Source organism: Trypanosoma theileri (assembly GCF_002087225.1).
Source record: "Trypanosoma theileri isolate Edinburgh chromosome Unknown TM35_Tth_17_V1, whole genome shotgun sequence".
In the NCBI taxonomy this organism is placed as follows: Eukaryota; Euglenozoa; class Kinetoplastea; order Trypanosomatida; family Trypanosomatidae; genus Trypanosoma; species Trypanosoma theileri.
In genome coordinates, this window is record NW_021639859.1 from 15,030 (window position 1) to 24,487 (window position 9,458).

General features: G+C 39.1%; 6 protein-coding genes across 6 annotated transcripts; all 6 read left to right on the plus strand.

Moving 5' to 3' along the window:
* Nucleotides 1-2: 2 nt before the first annotated feature.
* TM35_000171080 (vesicular transport-associated repeat protein) lies at nt 3-560 on the plus strand (the record flags this gene model as incomplete). The annotated part of the gene is made up of 1 exon (XM_029026187.1): nt 3-560. A coding segment is annotated over one exon (558 nt), but the record flags the coding sequence as incomplete, so codon positions are not given.
* A 217-nt stretch (nt 561-777) lies between these two features.
* On the plus strand, nt 778-1,416 carry TM35_000171090 (uncharacterized protein; the record flags this gene model as incomplete). The annotated part of the gene is made up of 1 exon (XM_029026188.1): nt 778-1,416. The coding sequence occupies one exon, from the start codon at nt 778-780 to the stop codon at nt 1,414-1,416; it is 639 nt and encodes a 212-aa protein (XP_028882303.1).
* A 606-nt stretch (nt 1,417-2,022) lies between these two features.
* On the plus strand, nt 2,023-3,915 carry TM35_000171100 (methionyl-tRNA formyltransferase; the record flags this gene model as incomplete). The annotated part of the gene is made up of 1 exon (XM_029026189.1): nt 2,023-3,915. The coding sequence occupies one exon, from the start codon at nt 2,023-2,025 to the stop codon at nt 3,913-3,915; it is 1,893 nt and encodes a 630-aa protein (XP_028882304.1).
* A 347-nt stretch (nt 3,916-4,262) lies between these two features.
* TM35_000171110 (ATP-dependent RNA helicase) lies at nt 4,263-6,419 on the plus strand (the record flags this gene model as incomplete). The annotated part of the gene is made up of 1 exon (XM_029026190.1): nt 4,263-6,419. The coding sequence occupies one exon, from the start codon at nt 4,263-4,265 to the stop codon at nt 6,417-6,419; it is 2,157 nt and encodes a 718-aa protein (XP_028882305.1).
* A 384-nt stretch (nt 6,420-6,803) lies between these two features.
* Nucleotides 6,804-7,907, plus strand: TM35_000171120 (uncharacterized protein; the record flags this gene model as incomplete). The annotated part of the gene is made up of 1 exon (XM_029026191.1): nt 6,804-7,907. One exon carries the CDS (start codon nt 6,804-6,806, stop codon nt 7,905-7,907), a length of 1,104 nt encoding a protein of 367 aa, XP_028882306.1.
* Nucleotides 7,908-8,383: 476 nt separating this feature from the next.
* TM35_000171130 (uncharacterized protein) lies at nt 8,384-9,457 on the plus strand (the record flags this gene model as incomplete). The annotated part of the gene is made up of 1 exon (XM_029026192.1): nt 8,384-9,457. A coding segment is annotated over one exon (1,074 nt), but the record flags the coding sequence as incomplete, so codon positions are not given.
* Nucleotide 9,458: the final 1 nt, after the last annotated feature.

Consider the following 9,458-nt stretch of genomic DNA (forward strand, 5'->3'; position numbering starts at 1 on the left):
CAAGAAGGCTGGCTGAAGAGGAAGCACGTAGGCTAGCTGAAGAGGAAGCAAGAAGGCTGGCTGAGGAAGAAGCAAGAAGGCTAGCTGAGGCAGAAGAAGCACGTAGGCTGGCTGAGGAACAAGAAGCACGTAGGCTGGCTGAGGAACAAGAAGCACGTAGGCTGGCTGATAAAAAACTTCGGCCGAGTGGAGTAAGTAGGCAAGATCATTCTGCTTCTCTGTTTGATGGTGGGTTCTCTCTCTCACCTGATTTGTTGGGGCCACTTGAACATGATGAATGTCTTGCAAGGGTTAAGATTTCACGTGCTCAGCAAGATGATTTTCTTCTTTTAGCACGTGATTATATGATTTCCATGCGCGCTGTGGAAGAAGCTTCAAAAAATGAGGCACCAAATTTACGTGGTGGTGTTAGTAATGAAGATGATGGATGGGGTGATGATGATTTTGATGAAGAGGAGGTTCATTTTTCAAAGCCTTCTTCTCCTGCTAGGGTTGATGCTGTTCAGTCTAAACAGGTTGTGTTGGAGGAAGATGATGATGACAAATGGAGTGATTGGTAACAAGTTGTTATCATTTTTGTTTTTCTTCTTCTTTTGTGAGTCTTTTTGAAAGATACTTTATATGTACGTATATATGCGTGTTTTTTTTTTTTTTTTGCCTTATTGCTTACTTATTTTGTAATTATTATTATTATTTTTTTTTTTTTGCCATTCTATGCCTAGTAATTTTTTTGCTTTTTTTATACTACAAAAAAGTAAAGACACTTCTGGTAAAGACATGTCTGCTGCGGAGGTGGTATCCCATACAGACCCAGAGAAACAGGAGGAAGAATTGCAGCAAGAAGCTGGGAAACCACAAGTGGGTGGCGAGTCAGGGAAGAAGAAGAATGCCAATTTGTATTATTACTGGCATGGTCATGAGAAGGAGCGGGCCAAAGTGGGTGATGTTGCACCAATGCCAAAGCCAGTGTTGGTGAATAAAACAGATGAGAGTTCCCCCTCCGCAGCTGTAATGACTTACCCTATCACCAAGTACAGTTGGGGCGATGGAGAGAAGGCTGTTACTGTTTATGTGGATACAAAGTTGGATGGGAAAGAAACCATGGCACCCGATACGTTGGAAGTGGTGTTTAACAAGCGAAAGCTAACTGTGGTGTACATGGCAAATGTGGAGAAATCTGCAACTGAGGTGGTACAACGAAAGAAACAACTTCTTCTCCGTCTTTCCAAGACTATTAAAGCGAATGAAAGCAGTTACAAGATAAAGGATGCTACGGGGCAGATTGTTCTTCGACTTGTGAAGGAAGAACCCACCTCGTGGTGGGAACTGGTGGACAAAGATGCTAAAGCGAGTAACGACGACTCGGATGATGAGGATGCCCCATCTTCTTTACCAAAAGAGGATGAACTGGAGTAAACCACTTAATCACAACAAGAAAAAAAAAGAAAGAGTAAAAAAAGAAAAAAACAAGGGGTGCTCTCAGATATCTTGTTTTTCTATTTCCTTATTTCTGTTTCTACGAAGATCGCAAAAAGGAGATTCTGAAGATACGAATTAATTGATGTGTTGTTTTACGGTCTCTGATATTTATATTATTCACTATTTTATGTTAAATTACTTTTGCAGTTATACAAGTAAAAAAACTGCATTATTGCCACCCTTATACCTTTTTAAAATTATGACAGTCCTGATTTCTTTTACCCCCTTCACCACCTTTCTATACTACTACTACTACTCCTCCTCCTCTCCTTGTTTTCTTTTTTCTTTGGATAATGCAAGTACACCGTACAATTTTTTTTTAACCGTTTGTTTGTTTGTTTGTTTGTTTGTTTTGCCTTTCTGTAGGGGTACTTCAGAAGGTCATCATTAGGGAATCAAGGGTTCTCTTCTTTGAAGGGTTCCCTTGTTATTCCATCTTCACATAAAGAGCAGCAAAAAAATTTTTCTCGTGGTACACATACATACACACTTTCTCTCTCTCTCTCTGTGTGTGTGTGTGTGTTTTGCTTTCTCACATTCCCCATGCAGTACCGTATATTGAATAACAGTAGTGATGTCGTAGTGCGCCGGGCCATATTAATGAAACGTGTGTTCATATTACAATGTTTCTCCGGCTACTCTCGTCATTGTTGTAGCACTACTAAAAACACTGGTCCATGCAAAAATAACAGTAGTGGAATCGATAATTCAAACCAGAAGGAGAGTAATGTAGTTAAGGTTCCTTCTATCATATTTTTTGGTGGAGATATAGTGTCACTGGTAGCCCTTAAGGCTTTGCATGAACAACTTCAAGCTATTTTATCATCATCCAAAACAGCAACAACAGGAACAACGTCCTCTAGCTCTTCAGGATCTTCAAATACGGTATATACTGGGAAAAAGCAACAGCTTGTTGTAGTTTGTCCTTTTTTGCCTGCTGCTCCGGATGCTATTTCCCAACGACACCACCGACAGTATCCAGTGGCGCGCTATTGCGTAGAGCATAACATTCCGCTTGTACCTGTTGATCACCCAACCTCATTAACACGTAGTGGTACACTTCAGTATCTTCTTCATCCATGGCATATCGCCGAACAGCATAACAACGGTAAGAGTAGCGTCCTTGAAATTGGAGAAGAAGATCAATACATTGCAGGTCAACCATTAGAGGCATTTGATGTTGCTGTTGTAGTATCATTTCGCTATTTTCTCCCTAACGTGTTGTTAGAACGTCTACCTCGTACAATTAACGTTCATCCATCTCTATTACCACGATATCGTGGAGCTAGTCCCATATTTGCCCCATTGCTCCGTAATGACACAGAAGGTGGTGTAAGTGTTATTAAATTACCTCCACATCAGCGACTAATGGATTCAGGAGATGTTCTTTGGCAAAAGTCTATTCTCATACCGCGTGAAATGACTATTTGTGAGTATTTTCCTCTTGTAACAAAACTAGGAGGAATAGGACTTTGTGAATGTCTATTTGGTAGTTCATCTACTTTGAATGCGGATGCGGAGTTGAATGAAGAAGAGGTCACTACAGATATAGTGAAGGATGTGTCAAGTACTACTATGTGTACATGGCCTCATTGTTTTGATGCTAAATGGAATTCTTCATGGCCACAAAATTACAATGTTCATTATAAACAAGATCCATATCATGCCCCACTACTCTGTAAAGATAGAGCTATGATTAAATGGCATACCATGACATCAGAGGAAGCTTACGGGACATGGCGAGCGTTTGTAGGTGGTGAGTACTACACTCCAACAGTTAATGCGATACTTGATAAAGGGGCTACACCTGTAAAAGAGCAATTATTAAAAAGATTACTACTTCGTGCGGCTCGAAAAATTAAAAAGAAAATCTGTCATCATGGACAACAAAATGAGTTGTCATCTCAAGAAAAAAATGAGGAAGAAGTTAATGTGTTAACTTCTTCAATATCAATAAATAGTGAAAATGATGGCAGTGGGACAGTGGAAGAGATGATGTTCGCCGTGGAGGACCACAGTCACCTTCACCGGCATCTTCTTATCAGCTGTGCCTTCACAAATGCTGTGCATCCAAAGGATATCCCTAACGCGGTTGTGCGGGAGTTGGAATTAATAGATGCCGGAAATGATAATCTCACTTCTGCTTCTATTTCCACAAAGGCGATGAATACGGATCACTGTTGTAACGTAAAAAGTCATGTCCAACCGGGAAGCGCATACTTTCCACTGGCAGCTGAAGACATGTGTGCAGTGAAGTGTAGAGAAGGTTGGTTTGTCTGGCAGGCAGTTTCGCTGAAAGGGTCTTCAGCACGGCTCGCTGCTTTACTCCGTAAAGGAATGGCAATGAAAACTGGCGTGTTGTACATTAGTCTATTTGTAGACGATAACGAAGAAAAGGAAGAAAAAGATGGTGTCACTACTACTGTAAAAAAATAGTAAATACCATTATTTGCTTTTTCTTTTATCTTTTCGTACCTTACTGGTTATAAGCTTACAGGCAAACACTGTTTTCTGTTTGACAGGAAAAAAAAAAAAGAAAAAAGAAAATGAACATGTGTATACATCTGTCTCTTTGTGATTATGCATGTATCTGTGAAACTCAATGCATTTTTATATCTAATTCCTTTACTTCTTCCTATTTTTTTTTCTCATCCTCTCCTTTCAGACCTTCGTTACGAATTTACCTGTGCCTTCCCAACACACACTCACACTCACACACACTCACACATAGGCACATAGACACAGAAGAAGAAGAAGAAGAAGAAGAAGAAGAAGAGAGAAAGATGGGCATTAAAGGTAGAAGAAAGCGTCTCCGCGAACGGGAGGCCAAAGCTGCTGATATGACTGATAATGGAATGCAGGATGAAGAATGGTCTGAAGACTATGGAGATGAATTCAACGAGAATGTTGTAGTAATGGGCGATGGACCTATGCGAGCTCCTGTGGATTCCCAAGGTAGATTATGCATGAAAAAAACTGACTATTTTAATATGCAGGATATGGAATATCTTGAGCGTATTGCCGAAGAGCATGGAAACCGTCGTACCAGTCATTTGTCTAAACAAAAACGAACTATTAATGAAGAAGAAGCTGTAATAGAAACGGAGAAATTACTACAACATCACTTTGACACTGAAGAAGCTTTAGAAGAACTTGTACAAGTTTCTAATAATAGTAAAATGTCTGGAAAAAGTAAAGAAGAACGATTACTTGAACGTCGACGTTCTACTGGTAAAGGTGCACCTTTTGGACATCCACTTATGGGTATTGATTCAACTGTTGTGAATGGTTTACAATCTGAGGGATTTAACCGCATGACAGTTATTCAAGAACGTGTAATTCCCTATGCTTTACAAGGGTATGATATCCTCGGACAGGCAAAGACAGGATCTGGAAAGACACTCGCTTTCTGCGTCCCTGTTCTTCATACGATTATCTCTCTTGTTCACAAACGTCCAAATGCGACATATAGTTTAATGCTCGCTCCAACGAAAGAACTCTGTGTTCAGACAAATGATGTGTTGAAAAGTATTTGTCAACACATTCCAGGAGATGTGGCTAATTTTTCTGTTCAACTTATTACTGGTGGTACAAAGATAACAGAAGAACGTCGGTTATTAGCTGCAGGTATCTCTATTGTAGTTGGAACTCCTGGTCGTATACACGATCATGTAAAACACTGTACCAACTGGGATCTTGCAAGAATTCGTTTTCTTGTACTAGATGAGGCAGATCGTATGTTGGCAGATGGTTTTCAAAAGGATCTGGATGCGATTGTTCAGCGTCTACCGCATTCTCGTCAAACACTTTTGTTTTCCGCAACGAATTCCAAGTCTGTTCGAGAATTGGCACGACTATCACTATCGCGTACACCGTTGTTTATTGCAACTACTGGAAATGCACCAACAATGGTTCAAGTGGATAGACCAGGTGATGATAACAATAATAATAATGAATCATCAACTTCTACTTTACTTCCCCCTTACAGTTCCTATGAAGACCCAACTAGTGACAATGAAGAGCAGGAGTTAAATACATCAAGAGAATCAAGTCCATCATCTACACATGCAGATGGTGATGCGGAGCCAATTCCAAGTAGTTTACGTCAATTCTGTCACATAACACCAGTTGAAAAGCGTATGCTTTATCTTTATACCTTTGTAAAGCGAATAGCTAGAGTATCAAAGGCGATGGTTTTTTGTTCTACTATAGCCAGCACAACCTTTCATTTTCAAATGATGGGTTCTGTAGGATTTCATAATGAAGTTATGATGCTTCATGGACATATGAAACACCGTCAACGTGTGGCTGCATTTCAAGCCTTTAATGAATGGGAAACGGGTGTATTGTTTTGTACAGATGTGGCTGCACGTGGTCTTGATATTCCTAATGTGGAATGGATTTTACAATATGATCCACCACTTGATCCTACGGAGTATATTCATCGTATTGGACGAACAGCACGTGCTGGTAATGTTGGTAATGCTCTTCTTTTTCTCACACCAGAAGAAGTTGGTTTCGTTCGCTATCTCTCCAAGTTTGGTATTACACTTGAGAAGTATCCAATGCCGGAGAAATTACCAAAAATTCAAATGAAACTAGAACATGTTCTTCAATTGGATCCTATTGTTGCGAAGAGTGCTGTAAGTGCATACAGAGCCCACGTAGGGGCTTACCAGAGTCATCTATTGAAGGAAACTTTTTGTATAGATCGACTGGATTTGTTGGGTCTCGCTAAGAGTTTCGCACTGGAGTCAGCACCGAGTATCTCACTACCGAAGAACTCTGCTGAAGAGAAGAAAAGGGAGTATGTAAAGGGAAAACTCAAATCACTCAACCGACGAAGATTAGAGGCGAAGAAATATTATGAATCGCAGAAGACAAAGCCACAGTGGACACCGGATGGACATTTTGTTGGGGCATTACCACCGAAACTGTAAAACCATTTGTGTTTTTGTGTTCTCTTTTTTTTTTTTTTGGTTTCTATTCTGATGGTGCTGTTGTTATTGTTAATGTTTTCCTGTTTTTCTTCAGAATTACTTGATAACTACTGCTGATTAAAAAAAAATATTCATAAAGATTATTGGTATTTATGCTTTTTTTTTTCTGTTTTTAATTTAATAACCTTTTGCAGCACCAATCATATTGTATCTGTGAACTGTCTAATTATTATACACCGTCACTTTCCACATTTATTTTTATTTTTTTTTTTTTTTGGTTTCTTCTTTTTGCTTTCACTGTGTATATTTTGTTTGGACTACTACGTTGTACACATGTAAATGAATTATTGACCCAAGGAACACATTTCCACATTTATTAACGATATGAACATCTACCGGAATATGGCTTGCACTCCTGCGAATAATAATGTAGTCTGTCTGGAGTTAGACGAAAGTAAAGATCCTTATCTCCTTTACCTTCCTGTTGTATTTTACCGTCAATTACACAACTTCTCCTCATTGTCATCGCATCAACTGCAGAACTCAAGCCAAGAACATGATATGAATCATCTCTATTCAGGGAGTATTGTTTTCACACATGCAAACATTTTTCTTACTCTCACTTTTCTCCCAGACGATATTCATAGTCATTCCTCTTGTGATGGTAAGTTTAGAGATACGGATAAAACGACAATAGAGGTAATTGTTTTTAGTGATATCATTGAAGCAGTAACGGGGTTTAGACGATATCTAACGGATAAGGCAGATAATAATGAATGTTGTTGCTATATGCTTGAACTTATGGGAGGAGTTTACTCCATTTTCTTTAACCGTGATGAAACACAATTAGTACGGCCTTATTCTTCCCATAATACGTTGAATGAAAAACAGAATGATGGGAATGTTACGGTGGAAAATATCGTTCCTGAATGGGTACATCGTGTAGAGGAACTTATTGGAGAAGAATGTATTGAATTAACTACCCGGCATCCAAGTAACTCTAACTGTAGTGATGATCATCATTATGATGATGAACACCCATTGGGGGTTGAGCATACCACTATTTCTTGGGAAACTCTTCGGGAAAATGTGAGGACACAACTCTCTTCTACATTAAGTACAAATGCAGCTGACTTAGTGGAATTGGAGGCACAACGACAATGTCATCTCAATAATGCGCTTGCTGCATATATATCGTTAATACATGAAGAACATGCTGAGATGGAAACAATTCTTCTGCAGTGGATCTCTACATCTATTCAAATCAAAACAGCAACAGGAGTACCAAAACTTCCGAAGGTGAATCTTGCGTCAACATCATTAAGTCTGCGCAGACATATGGATGAATTGGATGATTCATACTCTTTTGATGGACGTAGTGCGAATATCACAGATGAAGTAATGATGTTGCTAGCAGAAGAAGAAATGGTGGCTCGGATGAAGTTAGAAAAGTATACGGCTACTACACAAAAGGTAAAAGGTGTGTGATAATGACTCAAACACCACAAGTTTATCGGAAATCATATTTATTTATTTATTTATTTATTTTTTTTTTTTACACGATGAGTTGTAAATATATGTGAATATCTGTATGATGAGTGGTAATCAGATAGTTAGACTCACATATTGTTCCCTTTCAGTTTTTTTTTTCTTTTTTCTCCCTTTCTCTCTATATAGCGGTCTCCTTCCCCAGTTGTACAATTTTCTTTTTCTATCTACACTTATGGAATGTACAGAAATACACCCACAAATAATTGCTCTTTTCGTTTCTTGCTTATATCTGTGTGTCTTTCTTTAATATCTCTCTCTCTTTCTCTCTTATTTTCTCTCTGTGTTTAGTTCGTTTCAAATCTTTGAAACGGAAAAACTGTTCATAGAAATAGAAAGAGCAGCACGAAAAAAAAAAAAAAAACAGTTAAATACGAAGAAATTAAAAAATAAAAAAAAAGTCGTCTTTACATAAGATGAGTAGTAATACAGACGCTCGTCGACATGAAATTGAGGTACGTATTGATGCAGCTTTACGAAATGCTCAATACGCCTTAACAGTGAATAAGGAACAAAACATCTTTAGTGCCATGACAGAAACACATACAGCTCTAACGGCACTCTCTGCATATCTCGCACTTCCAAACGGTTCTCCAAAGGCAGCAGCAATAACACATCGTACGGCAAAGCTGTGGAAATCCATCATCAATCATTTTGGAGGCGGTTCCAGCAGTACAAGTATATGCGTAAGCAGAACGCTAAGTGAAGTGGATCCTGGCGATGATGTGTGGTCCTCTGAACAGCAGTTAGCATCAGTCGCTAGTGACGAAAAAGACCATCAAGAATTACAGGAAGTGGTAGAAAGGCTTGAAACATTACGCAAAGAACAGGAGGAGACACTCCAGAAATTACACACTGCTCAAGAAGAAATTAATACACTCAAAAATAACGCGGAAAAGCGTAATCATGAGTTCATACTAAATGAAGAAAGTATGAAGAAGCTGCAAAACGATAACCAGGCCCTCAAGCAAGATTTGGAAGAAGAATGTAGAAAAACAGCGGAATTAGAAAAGGAATTAGAAAATGCAAAAGAGGATCTGCAAAAAGAAGAAAATACGAAGAAGTCTCTTCAGCTTTCACTTGATCAACTCCGCAGTGCTCAAAACACAATGGCAAGCGGTAAAGAGAAGACTGTCGATATGGAAGAGCATGAAGCACTGAAAACCCAAGTAAGAATACTTCGACAGGCTCTAAGAGAAATGAATCAAAATTCTCCAGCAGCACAGATTAAAGCAGGAAAACGAACACTTGCTGATCTAGAACAAGAACACCAAGAGCAACTCGTCGCTCTAAAGTATACAATTGAACAACAGTTCAACCAAGAGACCAAAAACATTCAACAGATCGCTGATCTAAGAAAAACCATTGATACACTCAATGAAAGCTTATCCAGAGAAAAAGAGCGGGCGGAACAGGCAGAACGCGCTGTAACAGATGGTGTTCGTAGTACTGAGAAGCGCCACCGTGAAGAGTTATCCACACTTCAAATGG